This window comes from Gopherus evgoodei, chromosome 3, assembly GCF_007399415.2.
Source record: "Gopherus evgoodei ecotype Sinaloan lineage chromosome 3, rGopEvg1_v1.p, whole genome shotgun sequence".
NCBI lineage: Eukaryota > Metazoa > Chordata > Testudines > Testudinidae > Gopherus > Gopherus evgoodei.
In genome coordinates, this window is record NC_044324.1 from 166943084 (window position 1) to 166967997 (window position 24914).

General features: G+C 41.2%; 2 protein-coding genes across 3 annotated transcripts; one reads left to right on the forward strand and one right to left on the reverse strand.

Moving 5' to 3' along the window:
- The first annotated feature begins 1570 nt into the window (after positions 1-1570).
- Positions 1571-14886, forward strand: SPDYA (speedy/RINGO cell cycle regulator family member A). The gene is made up of 6 exons (XM_030557333.1): positions 1571-2372; positions 3576-3634; positions 3930-4015; positions 8497-8668; positions 11423-11723; positions 14784-14886. Exons 1-6 carry the CDS (start codon positions 2144-2146, stop codon positions 14870-14872), a joined length of 936 nt encoding a protein of 311 aa, XP_030413193.1. The 5' UTR covers positions 1571-2143; the 3' UTR covers positions 14873-14886.
- Positions 14878-23285, reverse strand: TRMT61B (tRNA methyltransferase 61B). Of its 2 annotated transcripts, none has more exons than XM_030557332.1 (7): positions 22289-23285; positions 21259-21361; positions 18314-18504; positions 17675-17766; positions 17006-17244; positions 15397-15477; positions 14878-15204 (listed from the first exon to the last, which is right to left on the reverse strand). In XM_030557332.1, the coding sequence occupies exons 1-7, from the start codon at positions 23177-23179 to the stop codon at positions 15137-15139; spliced, it is 1665 nt and encodes a 554-aa protein (XP_030413192.1). In that variant the 5' UTR covers positions 23180-23285; the 3' UTR covers positions 14878-15136. The 2 variants fall into 2 exon arrangements, with proteins under 2 accessions (XP_030413192.1, XP_030413190.1); XM_030557330.1 differs by having other exon boundaries at positions 14879-15204; positions 15397-15480.
- Between the last annotated feature and the right edge of the window lie 1629 nt (positions 23286-24914).

The following is a 24914-nucleotide window of genomic DNA, read 5'->3' on the forward strand; positions in this document are numbered from 1 at the left end:
GACATGGGTCTGTAGTGCCTATGTTTTATTTTGGCCCTGCACAAACTGCTCTTTTAAGAAATCTCTGTATTTTGTGCAGGGATAACTCTGAGAAGAGAGGATTATGTTGGGGGTAAGGGAGAGATGGATTAATTTTCCCTGGGTATTAACACCATCTCTAAAGAATACTTCCCTTCCCTTGTGTTTGCTACCAAAGATTGCTCCTTTCTTTTCCTAGAGATTAGCAATCCCTTCTTCCTCCTATTGTGGTGATTAACAGACCATTTCACCTCTGCCACCCCCAATTATTTTTCTTCGCCAGGGGATCACACTTCTCTTCTCTTCCCACTCTCCACCCAAGAATCTTCTGCTCACCCTCACTCTGGTATCTTCCGGAAGCTGAAATTGTATGCAACCTCACTTTATCTAAAAGCTTGACTTCCTTGATGATCTGTTTAAGGGGGAGTTTTCTCTGTCCAAGCTATACTTGCAACACTTCAGAAACAAATGTTATAAAAATAGTTCAGGATCTTACTGTTACTGTAACATTATGTTGTGCTTGAATTTAATAATAGTTTGTTAAAATTGCCAATAATTTAATTTCATTGGTATTATTTATGAGCACACAGTTAAGATAAGGAACAACGCTGGGAAAAGAACAAATGGGTATAAACTGGCAGTGAATAAATTTAGACTGGAAATTAGAAGAACATTTTTAACAATCAGAGGAGTGAGGTTCAGGAACAGTCTTCCAATAGGAATAGTGGGAGTAAACAATTTAACTAGATTTAGATGGAGCTTCATACATTTATGATTGGGATTATATAAACTGGTTGCCTACAATAGCAGGAGACTGGACTCTGATTCAGGAGGTCTCTTCCAGTCCTATGTCACTAATTGCAAATAAGGTAAAAATAAAGATGCCTTTGATTACTATAGTTTTTAATGAAAAAATGGGAGCATGTAAGTCTGATCATGCAACCTTTTTAATAAGGGATATTTCACTGGAAATTCTGAATGAGAAAAGAATGATGAAGTCTTTCTCTATGGGAGAGTTTTACCTCAAGTAAGGCCCCTGTCTTCAGTTCACATTGATATAAGATAGGGCCTTATCACAGTCCTTATCTCAGAAGATATAAAGTTCTTTGAGATGCTGGGATGAAAGGTACTATAGAAATTCAAAGTACTAGGGTTATAGCATGGGTGCCTGGGTGGCTTATGAGGGGGAGTCATACCATTTTTGGGATTATAATGTTCTGACAGTTTTGTATTATTATTATTATTATTAATACAAGGTGCTAGATGGCTCAGAAGGTTAGTAATGGGTTATGTTAGAATTTCACCCCTACATCATTAATTTGAATTGGTGCAGGTAGGTAGCATCCAGCTGAAATTGTTTGTTAACCTATAGAAGTTAAATTGCTGATTTCAGTCTAGATTCTAGTTGCAAAATGTATTGACAAATCTGTATACAAGTTAATATATCTCTAGCATTCATGAGCACATATTTATAATTGCATGTAAAAAATCAAGTTTCCAATTCCAATCTTTAATACACACAATACTTATCTAGTAAAATCTCATATTGCACAGTTTAATACAGATGACCTACAGGGAAAATATTTATCATAAAACTTCATATAATGTAGAGAGAATCTTTGACTATGGGCACTTTAATGCCAACTATTATTTTATTTTCACAGGATGACCATGCAATCTGAGTGGTACAAAAAAGCAAAAATAAAATGTGCATTATATTGCTCATTATAACACATCATGGCCCCAATCATGCGAATACTTATACCCGAGTAACTTTATGCATGTGAATTGCCACACTGAGTTCAGTGGGACTACTCATATGTAAAGTTGTTTACATTAGTGTTTGCAGGATTGGGACTTATGTTAGTACAATACAACTGTTCTGTATTTCATCTTCCATACAAACTATACATGAAAATGCTTAAGCTAAATAATACAGTTACAGAGAGGGAGTCTGCAAAGCAGTTGTGTATGAATTTTTTGTTATATCTATGGTTTCTCTTGACACCAAAATGGATATAGAAAAAAGATTTATTGGTGCCTTTTATTTTACAACTTATCTATATAATCATCTCTATTGTTAATATTGTCTTTTTTTATTTTAACAGGAATCTTCAATACAAAAATGAGACATAATCTGGTCTGTCAGACACCTCGCACTGTCACTGTTCATATAAAGTCAAGTGCATCTAGATCACACCAGCAAAATAAATCTATTAGTCTAAAACGTCCTATTTTTAAAGACAGTCAGGAAAATTGTGAAAAAGATGTGCACAGTAATAAGTCTAAACGTCCAAAAGGTGCATGTCTGGTTATTCAGCGTCAGGAAATGACTGCTTTCTTTAAACTATTTGGTAGGTTAACAATTATACATTTGGAGTAAAATGTGTTGATTGAACACAAATACTTTTTATAAGCAATTATGTTTTCTAAATATAACTTGAGAGTGCTTCTCATGCATACGTTAACAGCCATATCTTGCGCTGAAGTGGCTGAATATTATTCCTCAGTTAACTGAAAACACTCCCATTCCTCCACCACAACTGTTATATTTCAATGTATAAATATTTACATTTTAAATAAAAATAACTACAAAAGGGCTGTCAAACTGCTGAAAAATACACTGCTTAAAGATAAAACAAAAATCATTTGGCCCTTCCTACACATATCATTTCCTTTCTCTCCCTTTTATTTCTTCCTTCATCCCGATCCCACCCTAGATGTCAGCAAGGCTCTCTTTGCCAATATACATTTGTTTTACATTATGTTTCTGAACAGATCTGAAAGAGGCTAAATTTCCCACCAATGTAAGCAAATACATTATTGTGGGAAGAAAAGCCTTGTAGTTATGTATGGTGGAAAGTGAAATGAATGTAGAAGGAAGAAAGGTGTTTGGAGAAATTAGCATTTTTCTCCCTTCCATATAATTTTTGTTTTTTTCTGCTTCAACTGAAAAGAGTGAGAAATAGAGGAAAGCTGTTTTAATGCTGACTTGAAAATATTGAGTCAATCAGAGTAGAGAATTTATAGTAGCCAATTACAGTAAATTTTCATATTTGCAGAATGGTTATTAAAAGTGGTACATTGATTAGCCAAGCCATCAAATTTGTTTTGCTTACTAATGGTTGTCAGACAGAATCTCTACACTCTCAAAACTGTGTGGTTAATCAGAAATAATTGTAAATTACAATGCAAATTATATACAACCCGTTAAGAGTGCAGGGAATAAAATAAACAGAAAAACACCATACAGTGACTTTCAGTTGAGTTGCACTCACTAATGTTAACAGAGAATTTGGTTCTTTGTGTTCTCCATTTTGCCTTTGTTATGGCTTCTCTTTTTGCTTTTGTTTAGATTTTTTTCTAAGCCTAACATATCTCTTCTGTCAGCCGCTCTGCTCCTTACTGATCAGTCCAGCCAATCTTTTTTTCTTTGGCTTGATAAAATGCCCATCTGTATCTATATCTGTAGAAACAAATGCTTCCTCCCTTCCCCACCCAATTAAAAAAAGATCATTTTTTTCAGTTGAAATATCACCACTGTTTTTTTGTTGCAGATGATGATCTAATTCAAGATTTCCTGTGGATGGACTGCTGCTGTAAAATTGCAGATAAGGTAAATTTGGTATCGTTTTGGTGAATAGGCCACTTTTTGCGCCTTTTACTTTTAATGACTTGATATTGTAATATGAAAATAAACCATATTCTGCTTTCTAATGTATTCACACAGCTTCTGGCAAAGTAACATAGGAAACAATTTATGCTTTTCTGAGTGTGGGAAATTAATAAAATATAATCTTGTGGTGATGTCAGAAACAGATTTAAAAGATGTTACGTCCTTTTAGGAAATTTTATATATAAAACCAAAAAATACTAATGTTGTATTTTAATATTTTTTGTTTTTCTAACAGTATCTTTTGGCAATGACTTTTGTTTATTTCAAGAGGGCTAGCTTCAGTATAAATGAGCACACCAGACTTAATTTCTTTGTTGCTCTGTAAGTATTCTTTAAATATTTGGTTGAATTATAACATGTTTTTCATTGATTTAGTTCTGTGTTTATTCCATTCATAATTTTGATTTATAAATTAGGATTCTTATGGGGAGAGGTTTCACATCACAACCCTTCCCCATATGAGCAGGATAGAGAAAAATCCATTAATTTGCCCAGGTTAAAAACTACTTGAGATCTTTTCTTTGAATAGCGCCCCCAGACTTTGAAGCAGGGACTTGAAATTTGGCAGGGGGATTGCCTTTGTATTAAGGGAGTGCCTTTTGCTATTCCTGTGACAATCTGCCCAAATATGACCAAATTATAAGCCTTTAAAAACTGCAGTTCATACATGTTGTTCAGTAGACACTTCTTCAGTGTTAGCAGCTGTAATCTCCAAAAATTCTTACTCATGAAGCAAGCTGAAGATTCTCACAGCTCCTAGCTGACAAGACTGCGACTGCACCTACACCATCCCCACAGAGCAACTGAGCATGGTGCAGAGTCTCAGAACAACTTTCCCTATAATGGCTCCTCCTGGCTTGAGGGCAGGAATGGGCACTGGAACTGAGAGGAAGGGAGTCTGTCTCTTCTGTGTTCTTACTGTGCTTTTCCCCACCACTGCGTCTTTATTACAATTGGGACCCAGGCAGCATGGAGAAAGATGTCTGATTCAAATGCAGAGTAGACAAACCAGACCTGGGAGAGGGAAAGGAGTAGGTTGGGACAAGGAGTCTCATGAGACTGGAATTGGAGCAGGGAGAGAAACTGTGACTGAGAGTTGAAGGTGTGAGATGAGGACTGGCTGGGCAAGGAGATTGGGAACCAAAGAGAACGAGCTAGGGTGTGGAAGGAGAAAAGAAACTGGGAAAAGTAATCAGGGACAGGTGGAGAGGGAGACTGATCCTTGGAGGGAGACTGAAACTTGGATACAATGGGGAGGAGGGAGAGACTGGTTCAGGAGCTGTAAGGGGGAACTTGGATTGCCGGGGCATGGGGACTGGGGACAAGGAGTTGGGGCCGGATGGGGGACAGCCAGGGCCACCCAGAGGATTCAGGGGGCCTGGGGCAGGGCCAGGTCTTCGGCGGCAATTCAGCGGCGGGTCCCTCTCGGAGGGAAGGACCCGCCGCCGAAGAATGAAGTGACAGCGGTAGAGCACCCTAAGTGCCACCGATCACGGCTTTTTTTTCCTGCTCTTTGTGGTGCTTGTACTCACCAGGCGGCACTCCGAGGCTTCGGCAGCACTTCAGCAATGGGTCCTTCACTCACTCCAAGTCTTCGGCTGCACTGAAGGACCCGCCACCAAAGACCCGGAGTGAGTGAAGGGCCCACTGCGGAAGTGCTGCCGAAAACCCGGAGTGGCTCGCGGGGACCCTGCGGGGCCCGGGGCAAATTGCCCCACTTGCTCCCCGCCTCTGGGCGGCCCTGGGGACAGCTGGGACTGTCTGGGTAAGGAGACTAGGATAAGAAACCTGAGGAGTGGAGACTGGATTGGATAGACAGAGTGAATAGAGCTAAACTCCAACGAAGAAGTTTCTTGTTGTTCCCCTTGGCAGGATGAAGCCACTTTAGCGCAGCATGGTCAGTTTGTAGCTGGAACCGCCGTCCCCAAACATATGGGCGTAGCTTTTTCAGGGCCTACACAATGGTGTAGCATTTCTTTTTACTGACTGACCAGTGACTTTCCCTCTCAGACAGTTTCTTGCTGAGAAACACGACAGGATGGAAGTTGTGATCCGGTCCTTCCTGCATGAGAACTGCTCCTATACCACGCTTAGATGCATCCGTGGTTACTAGGAATGGCTTATTAAAGTTCGGGGCCCTGAGCACAGGGTCAGACATGAGCGTCGCCTTAAGTTGGGTAAAGGCCTTTTGACACTCATCAGTCCAGTTAACTGCATTTGGCTGGGTCTTTTTGGTCAGGTCGGTCAGTGGCGCAGCAATTTGGCTGTAGTGTGGTACAAATCGCCTGTAGTACCCGGCCAAGCCTAAGAAGGATTGGACCTGTTTCTTTGACCTTGGGACAGGCCACCTTTGGATAGCATCCACCTTGGCCTGTAGGGGGTTTATGGTTCCTCGACCCACCTGGTGCCCCAGGTAAGTCACTCTGTTTTGGCCTATTTGACACTTTTTGGCCTTAACAGTTAGTCCGGCCTGCCTGATGCGCTCAAAGTCCTTTTCCAGGTGTAGTAGGTGTTCGGGCCGAGTCTGAAAAAATGGCCACATCATCGAGGTAGGCAACTGCATATTCTCCCAGTCCTGCTAGTAGACCATCTACCCGCCTCTGGAAGGTGGCGGGTGCATTTCGAAGCCCGAAAGGAAGGACATTGAATTCATATACCCCCGCATGGGTGACAAATGCTGACCTCTCCTTGGCAGGTTCATCTAGCGGTACTTGCCAGTACCCCTTGGTTAAGTCTATTGTAGAGATGAACTGGGCACGTCCCAACTTCTCCAATAGCTCATCGGTGCGTGGCATTGGATAGTTGTCCGGACAAGTTACTGCATTTAGCTTACGGTAGTCCACGCAAAAGCGTATTTCTCCATCTGGTTTGTGTACCAGAACCACTGGAGATGCCCATGCACTGGTAGATGAGCGGATTATACCCATCTGTAGCATGTTCTGGATCTCCTGTTCTATAGCAGCTTGGGCATGAGGAGACACCCGGTAGGATGGGGTTCTAATGGGGTGAGCATTACCTGTGTCAATGGAGTGGTATGCCCGTTCAGTCCATCCTGGGGTGGCTGAGAACAATGGGGCGAAGCTAGTGCACAGCTCCTTGATTTGTCGCCGCTGCAGACGTTCCAGAGTGGTTGAGAGGTTCACCTCTTCCATGTCACCGTCTTTTTTCCCTTGGCAACAAGGATCCAGTGGTGGGGAGGAGACAGACAGGACAGAAGGGATCAAATTTCAGGGAAAGGGGCAGAACAGTCTGTGCCTGAATCTAGAGCACACTCCCTTCCAGAGCCTGGAATTGAACCCATTTTTCCTGTGTCTCTCCATGTCTCTGCTGTCAGCAAATGTGTGTGAAACTAAGTGGCAAAGATGGCAACAGTTACTGGAGCAGGGGGACTCAATTCTGGGTCTCCCACATTAGTGGCTTATCCTCCAGGCTATAGAATCATTCTCACTCTCTTTCTGGCCTAATGACTATTTAAAATTTATCCAAAATGGACAGCTGCAACAGAAGAAACTGAATATCAGAATATCCCCTAGGCCAGTGGCTAAGACACTCCTTTGGGAGATGGGAAATTCCAATTTAAATCCTTTCACCTGATCAGGCAGAGGGGAGAATGCAACCCAAGTCTCCCATATCCCGAGTGAGTGTTATAATCCCACTAGGCTGAAAGGAGGTGCTGCCATCTCTGCTGCCTCCTCGGTTTGTATGAGCCCCAACCCAATAGGCATGCTTTGATGACATCTGCCAGATCGGGCCCTGAAGGTGAGATAGGCAGAGGAACACTTATCTTTACCTGGTTAGAGGATCTCACCGGAGCTTAGGCATTAGATAGGTGTCTGGACACCCTAGAGTGAGGCAGCAGCACGCATGCCCAGAGGCAGAAATGTAGGCACGTAGAGGACTTTTACAGTGAAAATTTAGATGCTGAGTGAATTTAGATGTTTATTGGGTTAAGCAGCTGCTGAACCATGGGTTTTAAGGACCTCACTGGTGCCTAAATTTTTCACTTAAGAATCTAAAGTGGGGAGTTAAGTGCCTTGTTCCTTTTGTGAACCTGGACTTTTGTGTCTGGGCTGCTAAACTTTCACGACCCTTTAGCAAGCTGTACTAATAGCTGATTGTGGTGGGTTTGTGGCTCTAGATAGGAGGTAACAATATTTGCCTGTGGTCGGGGGCGGGGGGGAAGGTAGGAGGGACAAAACCAAGGAACAAGAAATATTTTCTGAAAGAACGGAGAAATGTGGATGTTAAAAAAGTGAGTTCCCCTTAAAAATGGTGTTGTACCTATTGTATGTTTTTATTTATTTTGCTGCTTTATTAATGTTGAATATTTTTTGCTTCCTGGTTTCTAAACAGACTTGGTTTAGGAAGTACAATTTTCACACGTAGACAAGGCCTGTAAGGCCTTAGTTTTAAAGCAGATCTATCACTGACATTTTCTTTAAACTTTTATACCTCAGACAATGTATTTGTGCCTCATATCCTAAGGAGTCAATCAAAAAGTATTCATTTTAATGTGAGGATGCCCTGTTGATTTGGCAAAGTAGTGAAACTGGATTATATTTAATGTATGTGCCCATCCAGTGAACTTTAGCACAAAGCCAGTTGTTATGCTGTTTCATATATGTTTGTATTAATGGATTGAAGTAAACCAGAAAATTCCTTTTATCCTGGGAGAAGTCTAAAATTTGGTAGAAAATTTCCCCAAACTAGTGGAAGTCAGGAATTATTTTAAAGGTGTGTAAAGTTAAAATCATGTGATGTGGTGACTCGTGGTTGGAGATCCTTAATATACATTTTTGTAGGTATCTTGCAAATACAGTTGAAGAAGATGATGAAGAGTCAAAGTATGAAATTTTTCCATGGGCATTGGGAAAAACCTGGCGGAAGCTTTTCCCTAACTTCTTAAAGTTAAGAGACCAGCTCTGGGGTAGAATTGACTACAGGGCTATTGTAAGCAGACGTTGCTGTGAAGAGGTAGGCAGGCTTTTCATGCATTCAATTCTTGAGCTATTTACACCAGTTGAGGATCTGGTCTGATATATATTAGATACATTGTCTTTAACAGAAATGTATTGATAAACCAGGGATTAAGGGGAAAAAAGCACCTGAAATTTAATGATTTGCCTATTCTGTTTTTAAATGGATTATTTTCCTTTGCATTTAATATGCATTCTTAGGAACTCTGGCCTGGATTCAGGAAGGGACTTAGGCTTGCAACTGTGAGCACTGTGGCACCTAACTTCTAGGTGCCTATAAAACCACAGAAATACCACCATAATCCACAAAGTCTAAATTAGGTGCCTAGGGTCCCTATATAATGAATGGGAAGAGTTAGGTGCCTTAAATACGATCTACAAAAGCCATCATATTAGGTGGGGAGCTGCCTATGTGAGCCAATAAGAGGGGTATGCAAAATGGTGTCATGGAACTAAGGGGGGCAGGGATAGTTTGGTGGTTTGAGCATTGGCCTGCTAAACCCAGGGTTGTGATCTCAACCCTTGAGGGGGCCATTTAGGGATCTGGGGCAAGAATCCATCAGGGACAGTACTTGGTCCTGCTAGTGAAGGCAGGGGACTAGACTGGACTTAATGACCCTTCAAGGTCCCTTCCAGTTCTATGAGATAGGTATAGCTCCATGTATATTTATATAAGTGCCTAAATCTAGGCCTCAGGGACACACCTATCTCTTCCTAGCAATCCATATATAGGAACCTGTCTCCTAGAGCCACGTGTCTTAAGTATCTAAATAGTTTTTTGCAGGAATGTTAGGCACCTGCCTCACTCTACACAAAACAGCCAGAGGAGAAGGAGATAGTGCCACTTATCTTCTAATGTTTATTGCAGTGGTTATAGCACTCACCTGGGCTGTGGGAAACCCAGGTTCAATTCCCCCTTCTGCCAAAAGGGAAGATGGGATTTGAACAGGGCTCTCCAGTCTCTTTTCTCCCACTCTGGCAGAGGGAAGAATTGAACCTGAGACTCCCACTGGGTGCTCTTACCACTGAGATAAATGTTATAAGCCAGGCACCACTACCACCACCTCTGAACAGATTTTGAATGGGACCTGATTTGGTATGGGGCCCATGAGCACACCTTCTGGATTGGGCCCCTCAGATGATTTAGGGGGATGAATGCATATCTTCCCCAAGCTTGTGAATTGCTCTGGCACTTAGGTGGGAGACAGGTGCCTGGATACCTAGAGTGAGGTAGCAGTGTGCATGCCCAGAGGCAGAAACTTAGACACCTTGGGAACTTCTACCCTGAAAACTTAGATGCTGAATGAGTTTAGGCTCCGACAGGGCTTGGTAGGAGTTTTGTGGATTGCAGTAGAGCCAAAAACTGGGACTGAAGCCATTGGGTGCCTAAGTCTGGGGTTTCATGCCTAGCTACCTTTGTGGATCCAGGCCTCTGTTTTTAGGGTAAACTCAATAAACCCCTGTTTCAAACTCCATATCCAAATTTTTAAAAATTTGCTCACATAGCCAGTCCACCTTGGAAAGTTTTACATTGTGCCACTGAGCATTCACTACCAAAGTTGCTGCATGAGTTTTTGATGACCAGAGTCCAAGTGAGCTGTAGTCCACAAAAGCTTATGCTGAAATAAATTTGTTAGTCTCTAAGGTGCCACAAGTACTCTTGTTCTTTTTGTGTCTTATACAGATACCCTATTTACTGTTGGTCCTGAATGAAGGAATTTGCAGCAAAGAGGAAACTGTTTATGCAAGTCACCTCATTCAGTTTAGAATTATTTCATTTTTCAAACTACTTAGAAAATTGTCAATTTCAATTATTAGATAAAAGTTCAATACTTTGGATGAAATCCTGGCCCAAGTGAACTCAACAGCAAAACTCCATTTGACTTCAGTAAGACCAGGATTTTACCCTTTATTTCTAAAAATTAAAGGTGTTTTAACAACCCATTAATTGCTTTTGCATTATTTCATTCTGTTTTTCAAACCTAAGCTTAACAGAAAAGGAAAAAAAATCAACCTGATAAATACTATTCCTCAGTATTCTCTGGCTGGATTTATTCCTACTGTCAGGAAGGGCCCCGTTATGACATGTGGGATTGAACTGCAGAAAGTAGTGAAATACATTTTCTGTTTGGTTTTGGAAAAGATGGGAGCTTATCTATTTCCATTAAATATTGTGAAACTGCACAGTTACAGCCTAGCACAGTGAGAACTGATACCAGATTTAAGATTGTTTGGGGAATTATTTTTGTTTCCTCAAACAATTTTTTCTGTAAGGAGGTTCCATACTGAAACTATGGCATCATCAATTGTTGGAAAGCATGATGGGGTTTACATTGGATAAGTGGAACGGCACAAGACTTTGTCAAACTGTAAAGTTAAGGACATTTTAATTAAGTCATCCAGAGTGGTTCAGCCAGCACAGAGCACTTCTAAGTGCCCTACCATTCTAAACCAATGATGTGTATTTCTCAGACACAGATATGATGGAAACTGAATGTAGCTTTTCTTCCTTGAATCCCTACATCAATTAGAAATTAAAGTGATTATTGCATCACCAAATAATTTTTGCACAGAGGCGGTATTTTGAAACTTGTTCTTTCCACCGTAACGTTCAGTTTCATACAGAGGTTCCATCTTCCAGGACAAACATATACTTAAAAATAGAAATTGGTTTCTCTTCATTTCAGTTGTCCAGTATTTGCTTATTGTTTTTCTTACACTGGTTCTATACATAAAGATTTTTCTAATCTAGGTAATGGCTATTGCTCCATCACATTACATATGGCAGCGAGAACGTTCCATGCATCACAGTGGGGCTGTCAGAAATTACAGCAAAGATGAAGTGCAGCTGCCCCGTGGACCAAGTGCCACACCAGCAGATTGTTCGCTTTGTGGTAAGAAAGGAAGATTTGTAGGACTGGGATTATCATCCTCATCTTCTTCATCCACTGGGACTTTGGAGATCATGGAGCAACATGTATCTCAGGAATTGAAGGACACTTTCCCAGTTGAAAAAATGCTAGTTGATCCTTCTCCTTGCTGTTATTCCCAAGGTACAGTTTAGTATTGTAAGTCGCTTTCATTTACTTAGTTTAGGTATATATTTATTAACTTGGAATCTGCTGTATCTGTACAGCACAGGGGGTCTCAAACTGGGGGTTGGGACCCCTCAGGTGGTCATGAGGTTATTACATGGGGGCAGGATGTTGCAAGCTGTCAGCCTCGACCCCAAACCCCCTTTGCCTCCTGCATTTATAATGGTGTTAAATATATAAAAATGTTTTTAATTTAGAAGGGGGCGGTCGCACTCAGAGGCTTTCTATTTGAAAGGGGTCACTAGTACAAAAGTTTGAGAACCACTTGTCTTGCACATCTAATATATCAGCATTTCTAAAGCACACATCCCTGCTGCAGGATTGAGCTCTGCTTTTCCCTTGCTCTATATGTAAGAAGTCTCTCACTTAACCAAAAGCTTGACATAAAGTGAGAAACAAGCCACTTCCTATTCCACTTGCATGTTAGTTTTGGAAAGAATGAATGTAGTGCTTGTGAAAGACTAGAATCTCCATTGCTTTATTTATCTACAGAATTCGGATAGCATAAATAGCAGCAATAAAAGCTCTTTTAGCTGCCCTGACAAGGTTGCTTATCTCTAACCTGGAGAAACACTGGCAGAGCAGTGTGATGAAGCTTTTCTAGTAATAAGACCACAGTGTAGTCTTCATGCCTATTAAATCCTTGGACACTCTACTAAGACTCAGATTTATGGGAATGGGGGCCATATAGACACCTAGACAGACACTACCAACAAATGTGCTAATTAATGCCAAGCATGTTTTAGTTTTGAATTGTGAACATTTATTAAATCAATTTTCTTGACCTCCAAGGATTTAGCAGTGTTGTGCAGCCAGTTAACAATCCCATTTGTAACCAGAACTCTATCCAGATTGTGTGCTATTCTTGGTAAAATAAATGAGTATATTTTGAGTAAACCCTTAGGAGACAAGTCTCAGATGTTTCAGTATCAGAAAGTGCATCTGTCTGTTTGAACAGCTAATGTTTTATCTTAAGGCCTCTTTTGCAAAACTATTCTGAGTTCTTTCCAGGGTTCTTTACATACTTGTAGAATCATAGGGTTGGAAGGGACCACAGGAGGTCATCTAGTCCAACCCCCTGCTCAAAGCAGGACCAATCCCCAGATAGATTTTTACCCCAGTTCCGTAAGTGGCTCCCTCAAGGACTGGGCTCACAACCCTGGGTTTAGGAAGCCAATGCTCAAACCACTGAGCTATCCCTCCCCTCACAGTTATGTTTTATTTCACCAAACTATTCTGAAGTCTTGTTAGACGAAATTTACTATCACAGTAACAGACTATTTTTATGACTTTTGTTGTAAATTACCCTTTCTTGTTAGTACTAATCTAAACACTCTGTGACTGAATGAACTAAAAATGTTCTAGGTCTGTGGAAATTATCCTTGTCTCTTTAACTGTTCTCAATTCTAACTCTTCTGGGGAGTTGACAAATCCTGTTAACTTTTATTCATAGCTACTCACTGACTTCAGTGGACTGTTGATGAATATATACTACTATGAGCAAGAAGTTGTCCACTATTAAGTTCTCACATTAATTCTGAAAATTCCTTTAACATTTCCTGTTTGTTAGAAGCAACAATAAGAATAAATTATGTTTATTTGAGTTTTAAGATTACTATTGTGAGCAACACAAGTTCAGGGTTTAAAAAAACAAACAAACAAAAACCAGTGCAGCTCTCTATCATATATATTCTGAACCTGATCACTCATTAAATCAATTGTTTTTTTCTAACCCACCTCCCACCCTAAAATCTTAGATAGCTTTTATTGTATCTGAGAAGTCTCCACCATATAAAGGAGGTCTTTGTTCATTTTTAAATTAAGTATTAAGACTGGATCATGCTTTAGATGATTATCTTTTGGTAGATTCATTTTATGAAAATGTATAAGGCTGAAATCTACCAAAATTTAAACATATGCTTAACCACTGGGCACTACACAGTGTGAAACATTAAATACATGCATACATCTTTGAAGGCATGGGATTAATTTATCTAAATAAAAATTGGAAACATAATAAATTATCTTTAATATCCATTTTTCCATTAGTGCAAATGGGATTGAAATGTTGGCATTAGGAATCCTACAGAGTGTTATACTTATTGTTTTGATATTTTCCATAAACTGTTCCAATTCTAAGGGGCTTTTTAAACATTGAAAGTTTTTCAGTTGTGTGATATTTATAACAGAAAAGGAATTAAGCAGACGAGTCCAGCAGAACATATCACAGGTTCAGCTCACTATTAAAATACTTTGCACTTACACAAAGCCTCCAATTTGAGACTATAATCACACTTCTGTCCCAATTTTTTAAAACTTACTACTGTTACAGATAAGAGTTAAGATTACTATATAGGAAAGAGATTAGGAAAAAAATTAGTTAATTTACTTCATGCATTTGATAGCACTTTGTATATAGTCAGGTTCACGGTGTCCTTGTGGATGGTTTCCCTTTCAACCTCAGAATACCCCATAGGGTAGAGAAGTTTTAGCATATCCATTTTAAATAGGGAGAAACTCAGGCACAGATTTTTCCAAAACTACATAAGAAGTGTGTTACAGGGATGGGATTAAAACTAGAACTCCTGACTCTTCAGTCCTATGCTTTGTCCACAGTACCATGCCTTCTCTTCTCCCTCTAACAAATAGTAGACATGCTTTCTGTAATGATGTTGAAAATGATCTGACCACTATCGGCCAAACAATCTTCAGCCCTGATTGACAAAGGTATAGCAAGAAAAATCTTGTCATTAACTGGTCTTTTTCTTTGTGTAAACAGTGCCTTGTAGTAAATAAATATAGATAATAGGGCCAAAATTCCATGAATTGCATTTCCTATTGACTCGATGTAGAATTATGCAAACATATTTTGCTCCTAGCAAAGGTGATCAGTATTGATTGGTACATAACAATGCAAACAGGAATTGCATCTGTAGCAGAATGCAGTTTGGTCTATTGTACTCTTACCTTATGTAAACAATTTTTTTTTTTCCTTTCTTTCTTTTTAATTTCTGGTAGATTGCAACAGTCTATTCACCAAAGAGAGAAAGATTAGCTGCATGAATCAGGACAAATCCATGGACTGGTTTACAGGAAATGAAGAATGAAATGTTTGACCAGAGTTATCAGATATAGCTCAGAATACCAAACTCATTGCAAGATCAATTATAAAATGTTTGTTTCTAACAGTATTGCATAGCTGTACCATAGTTCACTATTTCATTAGTGTCCCTTCTTTAGATTGTGCATGGAATATAAAAATGTACATTCAATATAAATCAAAGTAGTAATTTTAAACAATTCACAAGTCTACAAAATTAAACAGCCATTTACAACATTTAATTTTATTCTGGCAAAGTACAGTACTCAAATTAGCAGCTGCCATCTGGAGCAGTGTCTGGATATGCCACTTTATATTTCCTCAGCTTGATGAGAAATGCTAGTTAGAGGGAAAAAAAATATTATTGCCACAGGAACCTCAGTGTGCATTTAATAGATAATTACTATAAGTTATATCAACTCATTATGTCAATGATAAAATACTAGTTTAGAAAGAGCGAATGTTTGCAAAATATACAATACTATTTAACAAATCTTAAGATTATAAAAACATTTCCCAAACATTTCTTACCTGTGTGACCAGTTTGCCAAGGGTAAGGTCTAGCAATGTAAGGCAGTGAACCATATGGTTTGACATAATCAGAAAGTGATTCTGCTGAATTAAAATAAAAAAATATTTATTTCTTGGCAGGTGAAAAAAAAAGGAGAGTATTTTATGTCTAAATACTAATCTCTAACATCTTGCTTTCCTCTCTTTTGTTAATCCACTCCTAGCAGGCTGCTCTGGAGCCATCCATCAGTATAGACAGCCTCTTCTGCTATATTCACAAACCTATAGCTAGAATGAGCTGTACTGTCTGAATTTGCCAGAGCTGCAGCTTGCAGACAAAGCATCCTGTTTTTGGTTAAAGTCTGCCACATGCAGTCCCAAAAACACACCATAATCATAATGGACCATAAAGCAGCAACAGTCTGAATATGGGAGCTACCCTAAGACAACAGTTCCTGAATTCAAGTTTAAAAAATTTCACTCAGCAGCATGATTGAGCTGCCAATTAGAATTTATTTACTTAATTTGCAATTGGATTTATTAAAAGACCATCTCATTTACATTTATATTTACCATTAATATAGCTGCCAATCAAAATTTAGGAAAGGGCTTCCCAAAAAATATTGATTGTAGCCAGAAAAAGTTCATTTGTAGGGAAGGACTTGGGTGCTAAACCTGTTCTCCACAACCCAGACTTTCAGCTTCACTACTCCCAGTATTTTTTATAGGAAGTAGTACAAGAGCTAGGGGTGAGTAGATAAGGTGTCTGAAAAACAGAAAATGGTATTTTACGTGATTACATTTTTAGCTCTCAAAAAAACCCTCAGCCTCAATTTTTTATGATAAAAGTAACAAAAAACTGTTTGTTTATATTTCATGTTTAAAGACCCAGATTTGCAGCTTTCAGACTACAGAAAAAAGTTATACTTCAAGCCAACTACACCACCACCAAGTTTCTGTCTGGTAAGCATGGGCTAATACTTTTGCATCATGCAACAGCAATGCTTTTGGAAAGGAGTTAGAAAACCAGTAGATGCCAGTATGAACCAATGGCACTTGCATACATCACAAGCTGATAACTTTGGCTCATAGATGTGGAGGACATATGTACATCTGAAGTGATGTAAGCAGATTATTTGGGAGAGAAAGTGTGTGTGAAATGGTGGCAGACTTCTCTGAATTACATCTAGTTCAAAACAGATGTGGTGAGGGAGAATCTCTCTTCAAAGGGGGGAAAATTTACATTAGCTTCCTAGTCCAATGTTTCCCAAACTTGGGACGCCACTTGTGTAAGGAAAGCCCCTGGCGGGCCGGGCTGGCTTGTTTACCTGCTGCGTCCACAGGTCCAGCCGACTGCGGCTCCCACTGGCCGCGGTTCGCCGCTCCAGGCCAATAGGAGCTGCTGGAAGCGGCGCAGGCCCAGGGATGTGCTAGCCACCACTTCCAACAGCTCCCACTGGCCTGGAGGGGCGAACTGTGGCCAGTGGGAGCCGCGATCGGCCAGACTGCAGACGCGGCAGGTAAACAAACCGGCCCAGCCCGCCAGGGGCTTTCACTACACAAGCGGTGACCCCAGTTTGAAAAACACTGTCCTAGTCCAATATATATCTAATTCAGGGTAGCTCCTTACCAACATCGTCACTTTCTCCAACTACTGATTGATCCCGAATAGGAAGCTCTTCACCTTCTTTCGGTTGAAGTTCCTCATCAACAATTTGTTGAGGTTCCACTCTTGAGACTAACCTACCATCCTTCTGCTTAGCAGGGAGTACCAACCAATCTTTGTGAGTCACCTCAACAATCCTTTCACATAAGAGAGAGAGATGGCAGGTCCGTATTCCTTCCAACAGATCAATAACCTGTGTGATACTTTCAGAGAAATGGAAGAGATATGGTGTTACATTTTTCTATTTTGAGATCCTTTTATACAACTGCTAGTCCTGGACCTGTGCACTGCACTGTGCTCTTCACTTCTTGGTGAAGACAAAGCCATCAGTTTTAGTATAAACCAACAACAAATCTGAATACTGCACAGAAGAATGTGGGCAATTATCCTGCAGACATTATTCAGGTAAAACTCCCCCTGACCCCAATGGGAATTTTGCCTAAGTAAGGACTGCAGGACTTATACTGAGAGCAGCTCATAGAGTATTACAGGAACAACAGATGTAGAAAACTGTTACAAAAAATAATCATTTTGTATTTAAAATCTATTATACATAAAGACATTCTTAACAAAACTACAGTTATTTGATGTCTGAATGAAACAAGTTTATAAATGTCAGGTTTTAATACTTACTTTGCTAGGTATACAGCACATACACCACCCTGCTTAAGATTTGGATACACAACAGGCAAAGCAATCTGAGGGTTAAGCATATCCAAAGCTACCTATAGAAGAACAAGATAATTATTAAGCAGACTGAATAGACATAAATCAGTTTCTCCAAGTCAACAAAAGCAGAAAACAATGAGTTTGTTTATGGAAAACAGGTGATATAAAAGTGTGGTTTTTTTTTAATATAACACAGTTATAGCACAAATAAGTCTGCAATTTTTCTTGAACTTAATATATACAAAGTATATGCCTAGTTCAGCAGTGGAAATATCTATTTCCCCTCACAACTGTACTATTGCAAATGGAGACGGACAAAGTATGCTTTTCCCTATAAGACAGAAAGGAGTGAATGTATGGACATATCAGTGTTTCTTTTGAGGATGATGCACCATCAGACCTTCAAAGACACTTGCTGACAATGGGAGATGGGATTTGTCCATCCCTGCTAACAGAGGCTTGGTTGTTTCTTTATAGTTTATGCTTAGGCTAGAGGTGGGAAACCCACAATGGAGAGGATAAGAAAATTCCTTTTCATTTAATCAGAAAAAAAAATCAGATGCCACTCTCTTTAAGGTAGGGAGTTTTCTACTAAAGACTTACTGCATCAAATGTTATAGATTTCATATCCTCAGCAGCTGTTAAAATATCCTTATTAATGAAATCCACGTTATCTGGCCACTCTTCTGCATGTCCTATTCCCCATGCATCACGCCAACGCCTGTAATTCTTCTTCGCTACAGCATGGTGATCTTTTCGGATTTCATAACTTATAACACGTCCTCGAGGCCCAACTTAAAGCAAATGAAACACACTAAATTTACTATTTTTTTTTCCTGATTCAAGTTAACAGGTTAAAAACATCTAAGTAAATAACAGAACGGGTTAGTCTAAATTGTCTCCCCTTTCTCACCCTAACAAGTTATTATATAAAAGATAATCAACTACAATTTATTTTTGTTCAAATTTAAGTGATCCTGTGCATGTAAAAAATGCCAGATTAACATTTTGGAGGCTGAAATTTGTCTGCTCTATGAATAGATACAGCAGAGGCTGGCAGAACCATTTGTCTCAATCCTCACCTGGAGAGAGCATCTCTAGCAATAAGAGAAGAATTCAATATCTATGGTCCTTTCAGTCTCTGATCTCTCTGCTAATGCTGCCAACAATGGTATGGGCTCGACTACACGGCTGCAATAAAGTTATGCGCTGTATCTCTCCAGGGCAGATGCTGCGGGCACAAACCAAAAGGTTTCCAATGCACATTAATGTAGTCCTCTTCAGATAGGATTACATTAATGAGAACTAGGAACCTTTTAGTTTATGCCCGCAGCATCCACATGCAGGAGTTACAGTGCAGCAACTGCAGGGCATAGCCTCAGTTATGCCTAACATTGGGATGAGATTAAAGCAGTGGCCAAAGAGACTACAGTGAAACCCAATACACTTATTTTCACTTGTGACCCATATCAGAGTGCAGGTCTCCAGGAGTGAAACAGCAGCCTCAACCAGCACCCTGTCCTTCAATTAACTCGCTCTGTAGCAGATACAGGAGTTTGGGAAAGATAAACACGGACACGCATTCATTTCTAGTGCCTAAATCAGAATTGGTTTTACATTCACAGTAACAGAAACATGACTCACTTGCTGAAATTCACCTCTGTGTAGAGGGCCAACACAAGGTGTCTATGGACCACTTAAGCTTTGTGCCAACATTACACAACTCTGATTCCCTTCTCTCCCCATTCCCCTGCACAGCTCTGACATCCCCTTTTCCATAGGAGCAACAGCAATTGTGGGGGAAGGGGAGCCTGTGGAGCCCCTTTTCTACTATTGGAAGCAGCACAGAGGAGGTGGGGAGTTCTGGGTTTCTTCTCCAAGTGAGGGAAGGGGAGCAAAGGAGCTCCTTCTCCCAGCCTGGTGGAGCAGCCATAGAGAAGCATTTGGGAGGAATGTGGGGATATTTGTAGGGAAGGGGTGAAGGAATCAAAGGTTCCACTTTCTGGCCATTACCAGGTACGGCACTGGATAGGAAGGTGCCCAACGTTCCCCCCATTATGGTTCTGTTCTGTCAGTACATGAGTTCCTAGAGAGCAAAGACCACTTTGAGGATGATTCGTTATTCATTGAGAAATTGTAGAAAGAAAACGACATGCCTCTGGTAAATTTTGAGGACAGAAGGCTGTGAGGAATGCATACAGAAGTGGGAGAAGAATAGAGGTCCAGAATCCCTACCTCAAACCTGGATCTAGTGTATAGGGAACGGGTTCTACACTTCCATCTTCCCCAGGGGAAGCTCAGGGAGGTGTGAAGTAGCCCATTCATCTCGAAGAAATGTTCTGAGCTGAATGAGAACACCCCATGGTAGAGATGATACAGCCTGAAACCATGGGAGTTTATTGTTCCATTCCTCTCAAAGCATGTTCTCATCCTGCCCTCCTTATCTGTCAGCTCTTGTGGGCCTATGTCAAGCTTGCTGGTTCTCAGCACTGTAAGTGCTAAGCACTCCTGTTCTCAGCTCCCCAATACAGTCTCTGCATTGTATACTGGGCCATGCACTGACTATGCCTCACCCTGATCTCAGCAGTGAGTTTCTGTGCCACACATACCTGTTCTCAGTGCCTGGTGCAGACTTGGTTTATCATTCCTAATGCAGGGGACTTCATCAAGCCTATCCCAGAAAATAAAGTATCTGTTGTAGCTGGGACTCTGCAAATGGCATCAGAGCCAGCACAAAGGTGGCAACTAGTTCCTCCCATATCATCCTGGCTCCACCACTGCCATTTCAGCTTCATATTCCTGCCCTGTGACACATAGTTTGGTCAACCTAACCCCCACTGTAGATGCAGCTAGGTTGATGGAAGAATTCTTCCATCGGCCTAGCTAGTGCCTCTCAAAGAGGTAGATTAATTACATCAGTGAAAAAACCCCTTCCCATCAATGTAGGAAGCATCTACGCTACAGCACTGTAGTGAATGGTGTCAAGTATCGGGGGTAGCTGTGTTAGTCTGTGTTCACAAAAACAACGAGTTCAATGGCACCTTAAATTAAATTTAAGGTGCCACCGGACTCTGTGTTGTTACTGTAGTGTAGACATGGCATAAGCAAGTCTCAACCTTAATAGCAGAGCTGCTCCTCCACTATGATCACGACTTCAGCGATGCAGTCTACTTACCTACACACAAACAGGGGTGAGGAAAGAGTAACCCACGAATAGCAAGAAAGAGGCTAGAAAGGCAATACAAGAATACCAATGATAAAAATATGGAATGAAATTCAACCCCATACAGAGCATCAGCACAAGGCCTGTACACCTTATGACATCAAAATGCAGCCTAAATAACTTACAGGCTATGTGCTGGCTCTCTGCACAGTGCTAAATTTCACCCTAGGTAAACAGCATATATAAATCTGAAAAGCCACAGCAAATCCTGAAAGTGGACATAGAGAGTTTTTTTGATTAATGGAAAAGTAGCACTTGTTATACCAATATTTCTGTGTTGCTTCTGAAATAAACTCCTCTATTTGCTAAATCTAGGGTCTTTTACCTGCTCTTGATAGAAACAAGCTCATCCCACCAGACCCAGTACCAGTTTCCACCACAGTGTCTCCTTGGTTGATATCCATCATCATCAGCATTGCACTAATATCCTAAGGGTTAAAAGAGAAATAAAATACCAATACTTCTATACTGTATATTCAAACAGAAATATGTTAGGATATTGCTTAAAGCAGCAGCCTGATTTTCAGTAGTGCTGAGCACTTTTAGGTTCCATAGAAATCAACAGGAACTGTGGGTATGCTACATCTCCGAAAATCACTATGCACTTGCATAAGCCACCTGAAGCTCCTGCAGCTATTCAGATCAACAAAGCAAATATTAATAGAAAGAAGTAATTTACTAATACAGGAATGATAGGACTCCTTAATATAGTAAAACACAAGTGGCAAATTATGATTGTAATGTAAAAGCTAAAATATCCCACTGTAAAACACGGACTGTTTAGTAGGAAGGAAGCTGTCTAAAAGTAAATTGTATTGCTGTTTCCCTAAACTGAAAATGCTTGGATATGCAAATTAACAACAAAAGACTCTGAGACTACATCTCTAAAAAGGTTTTAAATTAGGACTACCCAAACTTTTATATGTGAAGGGCTGTTTAATAGAAATCCAAAGCATCTCCCAGAGCCTAAAGACTGGAACTGTACATCTAATCAAAGTTCCTGGTTTGAGCATTGGCCTGCTAAACCCAGGGTTGTGAGTTCAATCCTCCCTGGGACCAGGTAGGGATCTGAGGCAAAAATCTGTCTGGGGATTGGTCCTGCTTTGGGGTTGGACTAGATGACCTCCTGAGGTCCCGTACAACCCTGATAGTCTGTGATTCCCTAAATCCATGGCTCACCAGCCTAACCCAATGGTTCTGGTACCCATCTTGTAGCTGGGTGAACTGGGGTGGTCCTGCCATTTAAAAACCAATAATCATCAACAGCTTCTATTTAAACCAGTTTTTAAGTTAAAGTTGATCAGTTGTGGAAACATCCATTGCAACAACTGACAACCCACGCAACGCTGCCTTACCTTTGGATATGAAATAGTAGGTCCTCTCTTCATCAAAAGCACAAAATCTTCTAAGGCTGGTCTCCTTATCAGGAACTGAAACCCATTAGAAGTCCTAAACATTTGGCCCGGTAGCTTGCCTATTATCTCCAGGTGGCTAATAGCTCCCCAGTTGCTATTCAATTTCCCGACAGCTGTCAGGTTACGCATATGTTTAAACTCTGTGTAGGTTTTTCTGCGAAACTCTGCTAAAATCAAGTCCCCGGCTTGGAAAGGCACATCTTTAGCCGATGTGTTATGGGTGTCAACAGGCGTCTTGTCTTCATCCCTCTGCAGCTGTGCGGGGGGAGACCTACTGGCAGCAGGCAGCGGGAGGTGAGAGTCGCTGTTTTCACTGCTGTCCGCCTGCCTTGTTTCCCCCAGGTCTGCGCGCCGTATGTCCCTGATCTCTTCCGAGAGCAACTCCTCGGGTATCAGTCGGCTCACTCTTTCCAGAGGCGACAGGGCCCTTTCCCAGGCTCGTCTCCTCCGGCTCCTTGGCAGCTGACCCGGGTCCGCCTGCGATGCAGCCGCCGGGGGGGAGTCGGCTACAGGCGATGCACCGGCAGTGACCTGCTCTTCCGACTCGGCCCCACCTCCATCCCGGAGCGAGCCGGAACACAGCGCCCGGACCGACCGGAGGCGATGGGCTGAAGGCAGAGGAGGCGCACCCTGCTCCCGGGTGCGTGGGACCCCTAAGCGATCGCTAGCCTCAAACACTCCCCTGCCCAGCAGCGCCCGGCACCAGCTCGCCCGCCTCCTCCCGCATTGCGGCACCAACCCGGGCTTCCCCGGCCCCTCTCGCGCGGGCAGCGCCCGACTCTCCCTTCCCAGCACTTGCAGGCTCAGCCACCGCCTGGCACACTGCAGCATGGCTGCGCCGGCCGGGGGCGCTGCACACAAAGTTGCCGTGGCCGGGAGAGCCCGGGCGCCGCTTGCCGGTCTAGCATGTGCTGCTGGCTGGGCCCCCTGGGCTGGACTAAGCACTTGCTCACGCGCAGGCGGACTCGCCTTTGCCTTCCCCCTTCAGGAACCACGAGGGCCAACACAGCGACACACACGTGCGTAGTAAGCCTGCGACCGTCCGGATCCATGTGTTTGCCCACATGGCCCTGGCAGCCCCGATCAGAATGGCGTCCAGCAGCTGCTGTTCCCTTCACAAACAGCCTTGTGTTCCTTCGACTCCCTCACCCTAATAGTGTGAGAGTTTGAAAATGACCCATGAAAACCCTTCATCATGTAGGGGGAAAGATTTTTAAACTGCTTTCAACTGAATACAGACTGCGAAGATGGTTCCTTCCAAGTAGGAACAAGGGCGCGACAAGGAGCGGATCACTGATTACCTGTTCTGTTCATTCCTTATGGGGTACCTGGTATTGGCCGCTGTCTGAAGACAGGATAGTAGGGTAGATGGACCTTTGGTCTAACCCGGTATATCCGTTCTTAAGTAAGTGAGATTTGAAAGGCTTTGAAATACAATCCCATAAACATTCCTATCTATAAAAAGGGAGAATTTACTCTGAAATCTGTCCTGAAGATAACAAACATTAATCAAAATCCAGTTAAAGTATTTTGAACAAAAAAAATGCTATGAGAGTGCTAAGATTATTTATTATACCCTCTCATAGTTGTTGCCACACACCCTTCCCCCCAAAACAAGAAAACAAAAAACATACCTTGGCAGTAACAACTAATATGAACGAATGTAGTTTAAATCTGGCTTCTTGTTCAGCCAGACAAAAACACAAAGCATCATATTTTGATTTAAATGAATCATACGATAATTTAACTTTATTTGAGCAAAACAGTTTGGCACAAAAGACAAAACATAGGTAAGGCAGATATGCTGCCGCAATTTAATGTTTTTTAAAAAATACAATCAAAAGAAAATTACAATATGTTGTAAATTTGAATAGAACTTTGTTCGAAGCTTGTCTAGAGGTTTGTTTTCATTTACAATGCAAAATGGTGGAGAAAGAACAACTGCAAAATCACTAGGCCGGAGGTCAGGGATTGACTACATTTTCTGAAGATTTAAGGTTTTTGTCTATGTTGCAGCATGGTCTGTGCAATTTCTTTGCACCTTTATTTTTCAGAATGAATTATAAGGTCCTCATTTTCAATGAGCTCAGTGTGGATGAACCCTGACACCACAGGGAGCTCACTGCAGGACTAGAGCCTAAAAGAGGAAAGACAATGGGGATCCACTGATGGCATGTGCCTATTTCAAAAAACAATAGCTGAAAATCTAAAACTAAGATAAACCCATTTAACAATCCACCCTCCCTCCTACTCCTATCCTTTAAAACCTTCCGTAACATTCATTTCTGCTTTGTTGTTTACAAGTGTTACACTTCACTGGGAAAAAAATGCAAAGCTTGCATCAGAACCACAAGATATACTCAGGCCAAGAGTGAATTCTTACATTGTTACTGTAAACTATTATGTACTGTCTCATCCCTTGTCATCATCCCTACGGGACACAGACTTTGAGTAAAATTTTCAAAAGCGCTTATATGACTTATGAGCCCAAGTCTTGTTTTTAAAGGCACTTTTGAAAATGTTTTTGGTTGTCTTTTCTCATGTTTCTGTAAAATGACTATCTGAT